At 43.4% G+C, this 13,742-nt stretch overlaps 2 protein-coding genes across 2 annotated transcripts; both read right to left on the bottom strand.

Annotated features, from left to right (window-relative positions):
- Positions 1–361: 361 nt before the first annotated feature.
- minpp1a (multiple inositol-polyphosphate phosphatase 1a) lies at positions 362–8,527 on the bottom strand. The gene is made up of 5 exons (XM_070840660.1): positions 7,899–8,527; positions 7,627–7,821; positions 6,018–6,115; positions 4,976–5,106; positions 362–1,979 (listed from the first exon to the last, which is right to left on the bottom strand). Exons 1-5 carry the CDS (start codon positions 8,476–8,478, stop codon positions 1,601–1,603), a joined length of 1,383 nt encoding a protein of 460 aa, XP_070696761.1. The 5' UTR covers positions 8,479–8,527; the 3' UTR covers positions 362–1,600.
- Positions 8,528–9,923: 1,396 nt separating this feature from the next.
- Positions 9,924–13,127, bottom strand: LOC139210598 (multiple inositol polyphosphate phosphatase 1-like). The gene is made up of 5 exons (XM_070840661.1): positions 12,548–13,127; positions 12,276–12,470; positions 11,793–11,890; positions 10,774–10,904; positions 9,924–10,382 (listed from the first exon to the last, which is right to left on the bottom strand). The coding sequence occupies exons 1-5, from the start codon at positions 13,125–13,127 to the stop codon at positions 10,004–10,006; spliced, it is 1,383 nt and encodes a 460-aa protein (XP_070696762.1). The 3' UTR covers positions 9,924–10,003.
- Positions 13,128–13,742: the final 615 nt, after the last annotated feature.

Genomic DNA, 13,742 nt, shown 5'->3' with positions numbered 1-13,742 from the left:
CTCTCTCCTGGGTTAAGACGCGCCGAATTTACCAAGTCTTACACGCAAATTCAAAGCAACCAAACCTCTCTGTTAAAAGAGCAAGTATTCGCTAATAAATCCTTAAAATGTGTAATTGAATGTATTGAAACAGCAGAGATCGGTAACCGATAACATCTGTGGGACGAGAGTTCAAATACACTTGATGTAACTACTAACTAGCAGTGCAAGTAAGTCCTCTGTAATGTAAAAGTAAGCAGTTGTAAATGGTTTTTAATGACATCTGTAAATAATTATCTTAATTAACCATCAATACAGCCATTAGTTACAACCCTGTAAAAGAGTGCCTTATTGAAAAGTTGTAAGACTACAAGACAATACTAGTCATATAACAGGAGCCGCTTTAAAGCTGGGGTACGCAGTTTATTTTTGGTGCCATTGAGCAAAAATATCCCCAAAAATCCTTTAGTAGGTAGTAATTAAAGTGGTCTGAGAGAAAACTAGACTTCTGCACATCCTCCTGGCTCTGTTTCCAGGCTCTAGGAAGTCTACCCAGTGATGGGAGAATTTGGCCCCTGGATGTGTTCGAAGAACTGGACACCAGACCGCCGCTTTTGCTGCCAAGTTTTTGGCCACTAGCTGTGCTGAAAAATCTGTTGTAGCCGTAAAAGCATTTTCCCCGCAGACGTCTGCAAAACTGTTGACACGACACCTCCAGCTATAAACGCAGTCAATTATTACTCTGTGAATTGTATATTTTTGAACGATGGGGGATTCATCTTTGTAAAAACCTTTCCAGAATAGATGTCACCGCTGTTTTACAAGTCATTGACCAGCCTTGGACAAACAAAGAAAACTGGATACAGCGATGAAAGCCCCGTTCATTTCTATGAAAGCTGCTCAGTGGTGCATGAAGCCAAAAAAGTTTGACTTCCCAGGCATGAAAAGCACCTCGGACCTGCTGAGCCGCAACTTTAGATAAAATGATTTAATAGTTCGACTCCTCTGGACCTTTCAAATGTTAGCGGACTGAATGGATCAGATTCTGATGGTGAAACGAGTCATTTCGTGGGGATTGGGAATCTCAAACAAATGCATTTGCTGATTTACAGACTGATTTTGGTTTCATGTACAGAATCCAGTTCTTATAATACAACCATGATTTGGCCACTCGCTCAAAGTTTGTGATAACATTGTGTTGAGTTAAGTTCAGGCCTGCCAAATAACTTACAAGGTTAAACACCACCTGAGTTTATCATCATACATAATGGCCACACAATCTTGTGCTCTCTCAAGCCAAAGGTGACCAGTTTTCTCCATGTAAAGTCTCTACACTGCAAACATAAGTTATTTCATTCCTGCTCTAAGTTGTGCAATAATAGAGAGAAGCAACGCAGCAGTAGTAATACTGTAATGGTACAGGTGAAGTTGAAATCATTGAGGGTTTCACAGACACCGAATCTGCAAGTGAAAGTGGAAGGAGGTCAAATTATGTCTGTAGTTTACATAGAGGAAGCATTCAGACGAAGATGCTCCTATTATGGATCAACATTTTCACTCCATTTTGCAAATAAAACACCATAAAGCCTTATTTTCCAGAATCTGCCCCGTCTGCCTGAACTTAAAGCGACTGCTTGAACAGCTGACACTCAGTCTCAAAGTCGCAGCCTCGGAGCAGCTCCCCGTAGTGCTCTCTGACGTCTTGGTAACGTGGCACGGAGGCCTGCCGGTCAGTCAGACCGGGGAAAGTCAAAGGCTTCTCGTTGAGCAGCGGCTGCAGTCTCAGGTCGCCTCCCCCACAGTCGTACAGCACCAGCAGCAGGTTAGCTGCATAGGGTAACATGCGGCTGGTGCGGAAGGAGCGCTGGGCCTGTGAAGCGTAGTTGGTGGAAGTTAGGGCATCGCTGTCCTTGAAGAAGCCCAGGAGGGTTAGCAGCGGCAGGAGGGTCTCTGCATGGCCGACCTGGACCGTCACGGCTTCAGTCACCCGCTGACCCGACCTGACATACGGGACAAAATGGGGTTCAGACGTTAACTGAAACACTGAAGGGGCTGAATTTAGTGTAAACAAACACTTGTTGTAAAGCAGAATATGCAGCCTGTACCAGGTAATGTGTGGGTTGTTGGACAAGTGATTATACCACAGTTATTTTACACCTCTTTTCACCTGAAGCAGGAAACAACAACATCACTTTCTGGTCCAACAAAGAATGAGAGAGATTAAGAAGTAACCGGGGAACAGTCCAGTGGGGTGTTTGTGCAGACACATTTAGGAAAGGTTCACATTAACGTCTGAGCGAAGCCGAGAACTGTCATCTTTTCTTCAGCCAAACTCAAAGTGACATCGTAAACTGACTTAGTAATTAGGGAAGTGAAATTGTTGACTCATTTCAGTAAAGCTTAAAGAAATGAATGTAGATGAAATCCTACAAGAGATTTAAAAAAAAAAAAAAAAAGCAGTCTGCACGGAAACTGCATCTGCATCTTGTACCAAGTTCTGCCTGAGGCCACTTTTCAGGTCTTTTTTTTTGTATATTAAATATATGGTAAGTATTTTTTTTGGGGTACTTGACTAAAAAAATAGAAACAACCCACATCAAAAGAAAAGCACATGATGATTGTTTAATCCATTTCAACTGAGCATCTGCTATGTGTGCTTTGAGTGCAACTTCTTAGCTGAGGAGCTGCAAAAGCTCGAGGACCCCATTCAGATCCAGGGCAGGTGTGCAGGTCTTTTAAAAGGATTCATCAATGGCATCACTGGCCGAGCTCTCAATGTGCGTGCAGATCTCAATCTGTCACTGTTCAAGTCTGTAGTCCCCACGTTTTAAGAAGACCACCATGGTTCCTGTCCCTAAAAACGACTACAACCCTCTGCCTGAGCCATTACTACACACTAACGCTGACCTCCGTCATCACAGCTAGTCGAAACATTAATTACATGGACCCACGTTAGTCACCACCACACCTTCCACCCTGCTGAAGGAAACTATCATGATTTGATTGTAACCGTGTGGTGCACTATTCCAGCTTTGTACCAATAAAGTATATCCTATCTTAATCTCAGTGTCAGCAAAACAAAGCAGCTGATTGTGACCTGTAGGAAGCAACAGTGAGCAGGACAGACACATCTTCATCAACGGGACCGTGGCGGAGAGAGTCGGCAGCTTCAGGTTCCACTTCGGGGAGGAGCTGAAGTAGACTCACCACACAGACACCGTCCCAAAAACAGAGAGACAACGGCTCTTCTTCATCCGCAGGCTGCAAAAGCTCAAAATGGACTCCAGGATTCTCCACAGGTGCACCACTGACTGGCTGCATCATCACCTGCTATTACAGAAGGTGGTGAAAGCCGCTCAGCACATCACCAGGAAGGAGCTGCCATCCATGAAGGCTGACGGGATCATCAGAGACTCCAGTCACCCGAGCCACAAGCTGTCTGCTGTGGTCCAGCAGACCGTATCCAAGCATCCGGTCCTGCACCACCAGGCTTCATCCCTCACGCCACTGGACTGTGGACCTCCTGAGCTCTAAAGCTCATTATTGTCCCTTGTATTGGTACACTTTACCTTTATACCACGTTTATTTATGTTAATAAATGTTGTGTTAGTGTGTGGTTGTGTGTGTATTTATGCATTTCATTTTATTCTATTATATATATACACACACACACACACACACACACACACACACACATATATATATATGTGTGTGTGTTCCCATTTCTTACCTTTTGTCCTTAAGATTTTTTTTTTTTCCAACTGCTGCACTGAAGCCCAATTGTTGTGCAAATGACCATAAAGAACTTGAAACTTAAAACTCAAAGTCTTAAATTTGAGCTGCGAAGGCCTGAATAGAGATTTGATCTCTGTACTTGTGGGTGAGTCCACCTCGGTATGTTCACACAGGAGATAAATATCACATTGGTTTACATCATCACATCGCTCTCTTGTTGGCTACCACATGACCTGAAAGCCACGTTGGAGGCAGACGCAGAGATTTTTACACAACTGAAGTTCGTCACACCTCCTAAGGCTTTTAGCTTAAAGGAGACACGTTATGCTCATTTTCATGTTCCTTCTTGTATTTGGGGCTCCGACTAGAACATGTTTAAATGCTGCAATGTTCAACAAACACAGTATTTTTCTCATATTGTGCAGATTGCATACTTTTGGTGTTAGGACATGAAAACTACTTTTGGGTTTTTGCAGCCAACAACAGAACAATTTGCAAGCTTTGCTCCTATCTCTAACATCTTATAACTAGAGCTGGTGTTATAGCAAAGGTAGACAGTGAGGTGGATTCAGGTGTTCAGCGGGCAGGACCGTTAGCCTGCTGATGGGCTGGAGGAGGTCACATGACCAACAGATTTGGACACTTGTACAAAAAAATACAGCAGGGAAAAATGATAGATGATGGTGTTTCCTCATAGTCTGAGGGCCTGGAGAGACGCCAGGTACACATATGGTGTTTTGTTTGGCTTGTGTTTTGTACTTGCTGCTGCCTATCTTGGCCAGGACTCCCTTGAAAAATAGGTTCTGAATCTTAATGGGATTCTCCTGGTTAAATAAAGGTTAAATAAAAAACATATCTATATATTTATGCTGTAAAGACATTAAAAGGTGTCCCCTTTAAAAAAAAGTTAAAAGTTAAAACCTGTAACTCAAATTCAACAAGTTGTGACTTGTGACTCTCTTTGCATTCCTTACTTGTTTCACATTCTGCGTTCACTCAGATTCAGGTGCTACATTTAGTGACACATTTTAAATTTATGGTATTTGCCTTTGTCCTGGGGACCACAGGGGGGCTCCGCCCGCAGTTTACACTCCAGCACCAGCAGAGTTTTGATAGTTGGTGCTCTGCCTGTACCAGTTCTCAGCACCACAGGCTGAAATGTGTATGACGCAGGAGGCACCACCGTTTCATTGGTTTTGGTCTTTTCATGGGTTTTTTCCCCTCGTTTCTATTTACAGAGAGACGTTCACGTTTTACTCACTTGTTCTCGCTGGCCGCCTGGTCCAGTCGACTAAACACATCGTGGAAGAGGATGCAGCTCGACTTGCTGTTAATATCATAACCGTAGCCTCTTTTCCAGAATTGCTTCAGGTCATTTGCATATTCCATAACCTGTTGAACCAGAGAGTAGAAATCACAGCTGGTCAGGATATACTTAACTAAAACTAAAAACTAAAACCAGGCCAATTGGGTACTTAACAAACTAGCTAAAATAAAACAAAAACATATCAATGGAAATGTCTTTAATTCTACTCTTGGTCAATTTGGGCAAATTTGTCCCGACAACAAGCATGAGGAGGCGTTGGTGCATGTTTACAGAGTCTGGGATGTCTATACGACTGTGAGTCAACTCAGAACTCCTTACATTTTCCCCTGACAAATACACCCCATATCATAATAATAAAAAAAAAAACTTCACCATTACAAACTTAACTAAAACAATAAAAACTAAACAGAAAGAACCCACTCTGGAGACTGAACTCAATTCAAAACAAAAATTAAAAAAACTATAATAACTCTGGTCTGGATGAGAGGTGGGCTTGTGAAGACTAAAAAAAACAAAGCCAGTGTTTTGCTATGAGAGGTAACATTTCAGGCTACCTGAGTGTTGGGTCAGCTTGTAACACAAGACACAAAGCACTCTTTGTGACGTGAATGATGCAAATCAGTTTCCTGAGGAGTGAATACAGTGGCAAAGCAGAGGAGGCATTACCAACAAATATATAGGGCGTCTAGTGGGAGTTATTCTGTGTAGGTCATCATCAGGTTTAAAAACCTTATCAAAAAGATAAAACATATTCAGGAATTTGACCTACTGAAGTGTCTTGAGACACTGCTCCTGGCACGATTTGAGGATTTATTACGATGAATGATTAACAGTAACTTAACTAGCAGATAACTAAGTATCACCCGCACCGGTCACACCTCCTCCTACCGTCATCGTGGACTCTTACCTGTAAGCTGTAGAGGATGAATTAACAGAGACGTTAAATCTACCATCACCGAAAAGCCGAGGCCCGTACCTGTGCATCGACCTCATCGAAGAGCCGACACCAGGGAGAGTTCACCGTCTTGATGGCAAACTCGTAGGCACACAAGTAAAACGCAGCTTCAGCCATGTCTGGAGGAGAAAGGTCACAACGAAATGTTAATAAGTAGTGAAATGAAGACAGGCCGGGCAGCCATTAAAACATACACAAACAAAAAGCAGAGAGAGGGGACCCGATTTTACTTACTTACAACTTACATTGTATTCTGTGTATCAATTAATCACTGAACCAGTTTGAGGCCTGTCACACCCACTATTATTATTATTACTATTGTTATTATATCTATTCTTGTTATTATTATTCATATTATTGTTAGTAGTAGTAGGAGTAGTATTGAAACAGTGGCTACGGCTCCATCTAGTCCAGCCTCAATACTGTCCAATTAGAAAACAGCTCCATCTACTGTGCGAATGCTCAGTGTGAAATATAACCAGCAGGATGTTTCTACACACCACTACTTTTTTCAAGAAAATCTCTTTATTATTAGGAAATTAGTTTAAAAGAGAATAAAAGACAAATATTTAAAAAATATTTGTATTCTTACCATCTTAATAAAAAGTTATAGACCAACTACAGCAGTAAATGCTACTTCCATCAATGCATTAGTAATACTAATCCAATAACATGAAATGATATGGCACCAATGCTGGATTACCAACTAGGCCCAAAGTCCCAGGTTCCCAATTTCATTACTTGTAAATGTTTGAGAAAATTCAGCACTGAAGTATCAGCTGGGCCCTGCGTTATTATGTGGCCCTGTCTTATAGATGGGCCCTGTGTGAAAAGCCTGCTCTAACGCTTGTATTACTCTAGTTGACATGAAGTCTTCAAACGACACCACTGTCATCGGCCGGATCACAAACAACAATGAGACTTCATAAAGGCAGGAAGTGAACAGCGGTGGGCAGGGTGGTGCACAGAAACAACAAAGGAAGTGGTGTTGGTTTTAGGAAAAAAGAAGGCAAAGACCCCGTCCAGAGCAGTGGAGCTGAGGTTAGGGGAGCAGGTGAACCTGTCATGGACACCACACATGTCCACTCTGGTAAAGAACGATAAGCAGCAGCTGTATTTCAGAAGGCAAAAATCTCTTTAAAGTCTTGTTAACTTTTATAAAGGAGTGATATAAAGCTTCCAGGCTGGAAACGTCTTCTGGCAGAGGAGGTGCACGGCCCAGGACAGGAGGGCTCTGCAGCGGGTGATTAAAACCACCCAGAACATCGCTGGTACCCGTCTACTGAGCATCGGTGGTATCAGTGAGCTGCACAGAGACCAAAGGACACTAAAGGACACTAAAACATCCTCCCCAGACATGCCTGTTCACCCTGCTGCCACCAAAACACAGAGCGGCTGCTTTCCTCGCTGTGCTCAATCAGATTAATCAATCTGTATTTATATAATCATTATTTCAAGACACTTTTCCTCTAAGAGCACATTAGGCAGCATCAGGCGACAATGGCAGGAAAAAACACTGTAAATCCTGTGTGGTGCAATGACAGTAAAGCTTAACACTGAACCTTTACACTCTTGTAATTACTATGTTTTCACCCAAACACAGGATGCAAACACTCCCTCCATTACTGACCATCTGTGATGGTATTGTACGGGACTCCGAGACGGTCTGCGATCTTCTGCTGGACCCTCCTCATCTCCGGCCCCTGCTTGAAGTTGTCCAACTCCGACAGAGCCGAGCGGTTGTTGTCGACTTCCTGCACATACCTGGTGCACTGGTCAAAGAACCTCATCAGGGCGTCGTTCACTGCATGGTCAAACTCCTGATCTGGGTGGAGAAAGGAGCAGGTTATGCTGGAGGTGCGTGCAGGTGGTGTAAACTGTGACATCTGATGCTGGTCGTACCTGTAATAGCCCACAGCTCTGTCAGTCCCGCCTTGAAGGACAGCGTGCTGTTGACACACCTGTGCTTGGAGCTGCTTATGAACTTGATGAATCCACCCCGGAGCTTCTCCTCCGTAACCAGGGAGGGGAACAGCTTTGACAGCCTGACAGCCAGATGCCTGTGGTCGTTCACGCCCTTCTGGACGAGTCGGCCGTCCATGTCCTCAGTGTACCACATTTTCCACTGGCTCTGGATCTCACGCAGCCAGCTCTCCTCACCTGAGGCGCTGCTCTTCACCAGCTCGTACAACTTCCGCATCTTCTTGACGTTTTTGGACGTGGGGTACCTGGTGCCGTGTCTTATGATGGCAGTCAGGTGAATCTCTTGACATTGTGCGGAAGGGGGCTGTAAAACAGACCTGTTTACGGCAAGTATGTCCTCTATGAGATGCGGGTTCACTTCCTCGTACCTCCCTTTCGTGCTGAAGTATTTGGCGATTGCCGGTATGTTTGCATCCTCAGCGGGTTTCACTAAACAGCAGCAGAAAACACTGATGGTGGAGAAATGAACAAGGATGACTTTCCACAGATTGATCGGCATGATGCAGCCTGGTTGCCTGAATGTATGGCCGCGTGCACCCCCCGCATACCAGACCCCAAACTGAGTGACGTAGGTCCATGTGGCACAGTCCGACCAATCAGCCTGCAGCAAAACAAGCCTCACATTCAGGTTTCACAATAGACCATAATGGACCTTGACCACCTTTTATCACATTACTAATTGTGCATATGCACATTTCAGCTCTGATGGTAGTCCTGCAGCCAAATGTTACTCTACACTACATATGTACTCTGCTTATGGAGTGGAAACTTTATTGCCTTTAATCGAACCTACTACAGATCAGTTAGTCTGCTCCAGCCCTGGTTTTCTAGTCTGACCAGGTCTGATCAAAAAAAAAAAGCCTCTCAGATCAAAACAATACCATGACACAGTTAGTCAAGAGTTGAAGTGCATTGTGGGATTCATGACAGTCTTTGTTGCCCTCCAGTGGTGTGAGATGCACTCAGATCCACACACAGTAAGAATACTCCATGACAATAAATAGAAGTGCAACATTTACAATCTGAAGTAAAGCTTTAGAGGTTTAATCAGCTGAATCTACATTAACTAATAATAGTAAAAGTACTTGTTTTGTTTGCAGAGAGGAAAGTACGCACTTCGAAATGAATAGAAATGAATTAAAGATTTTCAAATGAAAAGCAGCAAATCGTCACATTTGAGAAGCTGGATGGAAATGACTTAAATGATTATCAGAATACTCGTCAATTCATTTCTTGTCAATCGACCGACTGATACATGGACAAATTACGTGTGCTTGTATACACTGTTGGGTAATTTAGGATCATTTAAATCAGAAATTCATATTTTATGAGCTCTACATATGTTTTCTATGCAAAAGTCTTACTTTGTAAAGTAGCTGGTAACTAAAGCAGTCAAAGTAAAAAGTACAATATTTACCTCTGAAATGTAAAGGAGTAAAAAGTGTAAAACAGAGACACTCAAGAGAAGTAGAAATACATCAAAGCTGTGAATGAATACAGTATTTGACTAAATGTACTTTGTTACAGTCCACCACTGTTGCTCTCTTCCTTTAAATCAGTCACTAAAGTGACTCTGACTGCCTACGACATTTATTATTGTATATTAGATACTGTTGCATGTGGATATGTGTTGATATAAAACATGTTAAGACATTTTTTACTTTTTCAGACAACTCAATGGCAAAGGTCAACTATGTTTTCCCACTCAGAAAGTCATTAAAATGGTTTTCCATATTACAGTTTTCTATATTATTGACTTCCCATAACTAATGGAAAGAAAACCACATCTCAGAAAAACAACAGCACATTTATTGATATCTTAATTTTCTATTCAGCGCTTCACAAAACACATTAGTGCTTACTGTGAGCAGCAAGATGATCAAAGTAAGACACCCATATTTGAAATTTCTAAAGCAGAACATTTAGAAATGACACCCAGTTACATTTTCATACTGTGTGTTGTTTATTCCATCTTGCACATTACAGCAACCATAACTCCAGAATCTGCCCCCGTCTGCCTGAACTTAAAGCGACTGCTTGAACAGCTGACACTCAGTCTCAAAGTCGCAGCCTCGGAGCAGCTCCCCGTAGTGCTCTCTGACGTCTTGGTAACGCGGCACGGAGGCCTGCCGGTCAGTCAGACCGGGGAAAGTCAAAGGCCTCTCGTTGAGCAGCGGCTGCAGTCTCAGGTCGCCTCCCCCACAGTCGTACAGCACCAGCAGCAGGTTAGCTGCATAGGGTAACATGCGGCTGGTGCGGAAGGAGCGCTGGGCCTGTGAGGCGTAGTTGGTGGAAGTTAGGGCATCGCTGTCCTTGAAGAAGCCCAGGAGGGTTAGCAGCGGCAGGAGGGTGTCTGCATGGCCGACCTGGACCGTCACGGCTTCAGTCACCTGCTGACCTGACCTGACATACGGGACAAATGGGGTTCAGACGTTAACTGAAACTCTGAAGGGGCTGAATTTAGTGTAAATAAACACTTGTTAGAAAGCAGAATATGCAGCCTGTACCAGGTAATGTGTGGGTTGTTGGACAAGTGTTAAAACCACAGTTATTTTTCAGTCTATATGTGTGTAAAGACACATTTTAAACCTCCATAGTTCTAAATAAGGGATAGGACACAGACCAGTCTTAGCACACTTAACCTTAAATAGATGATTTATAATTTATTTATATCAAAATGGCAAAAATGACAAACAGACTGATTTATACCATCAGTTGTTTCATCTGTTCCATTGAAGGTTTTCAGTAATAGTCTACATGCATGTGGTCTGCAGGTCATTCACAGTTCACTCACTTGTTCTCGCTCGCTGCCTTCTCCAGTCGACTAAACACATCGTGGAAGAGGATGCAGCTCGACTTGCTGTTAATATCATAACCGTAGCCTCTTTTCCAGAATTCCCTCAGGTCGCTTTCATACTCCATAACCTGTTGGTGCAGGTAGTTAAAAGGTGGCCTGTGAGTGGGTGGGCTTTACATGAAGAATATCCCAATTTAGAAATCTATTAGTTTTGCACACTGGGAGCCGGCCTCAGGCTGTGTGGATGTCAGGTCAGCTTGTAACACAAGAGGCAAAACACTCTTTGTCATACACATGACAAAGAAAAGGTGATTTTTGTTTTGTCCTGACTCCCTCGAACAACCCACTTAAGTTAATATTCATATTCCTCCTTCCTTCTTTAGAAACATAGTGTAATAGTGAGAGTACCTCTGACCTGGATTAGAGAGGGCACTTTGTTTGCTTTGTCCTTGTTTGTGTTGGATTCACTAGTTGGTTTAATTTCTGTACACCCCGTCCCCTTGGTTAACCTGAAGTCCCCCAAAGTGCCCGTCTGATCAGCTGAGGTGCTTCTCTGCCAGGAGACTTGCTTGTCATAAATGTGAAAATGTGAAATGCATCCTGTCCAACACTTAAAGGGCTCTACAAATAAATGAATTGGTCACGATGAAATAGTGCAGAAATTTGCTGCCCAAGTTGTTGAGTAAAGACATTTTTGCACTTTGAAATGTGGCGCCGTAACAGCCTTTTTCACAGGGGAAGTTACAAAAAGCACATCTGCAAAAAAGAAATGAATGATGGCTGAATTCCATTTAGCTGCTTCACTTTCAGGGTCCTGGTATTGTGCGTGCGGACTCTCTGTCGCACCGTCATCACTTACTGGGACACTTGAACACAGCAGAGCCATTGTTAATGCTATTAGTAACACCTGTGCTGTGAAAAAGGCCCATTGTGCAGTAAAACACCAGATTTGTTCTGACCTGCAAACATCTCCTGTTATCAGCCTCCCAAACATCATGACCACTAATTACTTTTACCTTTGCATCGTCCTCATCGAAGAGCTGACACCAAGGGGAGCTCAGCGCCTTGATTGCAAATTCATAAGCACACAAGTAAAATGCGGCCTCGGTCAGGTCTGCAGGAGAGAAGTTCATATAAAATGTTTAGTGGTTGAATTACACAGACAATGTGTTAGAAAATATGACATATTTCTACTATTAGCACCATCTAGTAACATTACAGTTGCTCTGGAAGTAGTTTTCAGCTCCACCCAGTGGACACTGATACACTATATGTTTAATTAGATAATATACAATATCTAGTTAATATGCACTGAGGCTGTGATCTGCTGTAAAGGCACTTTGGATTGAAGGCAAACTTCTGGTATTACTCTTTTCACACAGAGACAGTCATTTACCTGGGACGCATTCTGTATATATGTACACTTTAAGGTTAAAATCTTTGTACATGCACACAACACACTAATTGGAATGAAAAGGTGGTGTTTCTGCAGATTCAACCGTGCGTGATGGTATTGTACGGGACTCTGAGACGGTCTGCGATCTTCTGCTGGACCCTCCTCATCTCCGGCCCCTGCCTGAAGTTGTCCAACTCCGACAGAGCCGAGCGGTTGTTGTCGACTTCCTGCACAAACCTGGTGCACTGGTCAAAGAACCTCATCAGGGTGTCGTTCACTGCATGGTCAAACTCCTGATCTGGGTGGAGAAAGGAGCAGGTTATGCTGGAGGTGCGTGCAGGTGGTGTAAACTGTGACATCTGATGCTGGTCGTACCTGTAATAGCCCACAGCTCTGTCAGTCCCGCCTTGAAGGACAGCGTGCTGTTGACACACCTGTGCTTGGAGCTGCTTATGAACTTGATGAATCCACCCCGGAGCTTCTCCTCCGTAACCAGGGAGGGGAACAGCTTTGACAGCCTGACAGCCAGATGCCTGTGGTCGTTCACGCCCTTCTGGACGAGTCGGCCGTCCATGTCCTCAGTGTACCACATTTTCCACTGGCTCTGGATCTCACGCAGCCAGCTCTCCTCACCTGAGGCATTGTGCTGGACGATGTTGTAAAGCTGCTGCATTTCCCTGATGTTTTTGGACGTGGGGTACCTCGTGCCGTGTCTTATGATGGCGGTCAGATGAACTTGTTGACATTGTGCAGAAGGGGGCTGTAAAACAGACCTGTTTACGGCAAGTATGTCCTCTATGAGATGCGGGTTCACTTCCTCATACCTCCCTTTCGTGTTGAAGTATTTGGCGATTGCTGGAATATTCGGATTGTCCTCAGGTCTCACATAATTGAGTAAACAGCAGGAGATGATGAGGAAATGAAAGACAGAGAATTTCCGAAGAAACGTCAGCATGATGCACCGAAGAAGAGGCTCGAAAAGCAGCTGTCCTGAAAACCTTTCCAAACCCAGAGCATCTGTGTGACAGTGCCAGAGGTGGGACGGAGCAGAGTCCAGTCCAGGTTGTTTACCCCAGTTTCCTCACAGCAGCAGCATATCCTGAAATATTAAGTAAACAGATTTGTGTGCTTCCACAGTAGCAACCGACTGACAGATGGATGTTTCAGTAGTTTTACATGGAAACAGTGTTGTTTCTTTGATCTCCTCTCTAACCACAACCGTCTCATTATCAAAGAATCTGTAGTTTCACCTCAACCGCTTTCAGATCAAAATGATGAAACATTCACCGCAGAGCTGACGGTTTCAGTGTAGGAATTTAAGATGCAGAGTGATGTGGATATTTCAGCAAAATATGTCCCTATGCAGAACATCACGTAGCAAGTTCATGGACTTTTGGTGAAACTATTCACGAATCAATATGGCTCTTATTTCTATTCTCACTTGTCTGTCAGTTACAGTTCAATTCACTTGATGCTGTTTGGTAGAAATTCAGTTTTACAGGTGCATTTCACTAAAATTTTAGCTGTTGCTTTATTGCCTTACACTTCATATTTAATTCATATTACTCTA

This window comes from Pempheris klunzingeri, chromosome 12 (genome assembly GCF_042242105.1).
Source record: "Pempheris klunzingeri isolate RE-2024b chromosome 12, fPemKlu1.hap1, whole genome shotgun sequence".
Lineage (NCBI taxonomy): Eukaryota > Metazoa > Chordata > Actinopteri > Acropomatiformes > Pempheridae > Pempheris > Pempheris klunzingeri.
The sequence above is the reverse complement of the archived record's forward strand: the minus strand, read 5'-3'. Positions and strand labels throughout refer to the sequence as shown.

Bases quoted from the DNA above. Each gene is read 5' to 3' on its own strand.
- minpp1a (XM_070840660.1), bottom strand. From the start codon at position 8,478: ATGCCGATCAATCTGTGGAAAGTCATCCTTGTTCATTTCTCCACCATC. The intron at 7,822-7,898 runs GTACGACCAGCA...TTCTCCACCCAG, and splicing joins AGAGCTGTGGGCTATTACAG to ATCAGGAGTTTGACCATGCA. The intron at 6,116-7,626 runs GTCAGTAATGGA...TTTCTCCTCCAG, and splicing joins GTACAATACCATCACAGATG to ACATGGCTGAAGCTGCGTTT.
- LOC139210598 (XM_070840661.1), bottom strand. From the start codon at position 13,127: ATGCTGACGTTTCTTCGGAAATTCTCTGTCTTTCATTTCCTCATCATC. The intron at 11,891-12,275 runs GTTGAATCTGCA...TCTCTCCTGCAG, and splicing joins GTACAATACCATCACGCACG to ACCTGACCGAGGCCGCATTT. The intron at 10,905-11,792 runs GTAAAAGTAATT...CTGCACCAACAG, and splicing joins TCGATGAGGACGATGCAAAG to GTTATGGAGTATGAAAGCGA.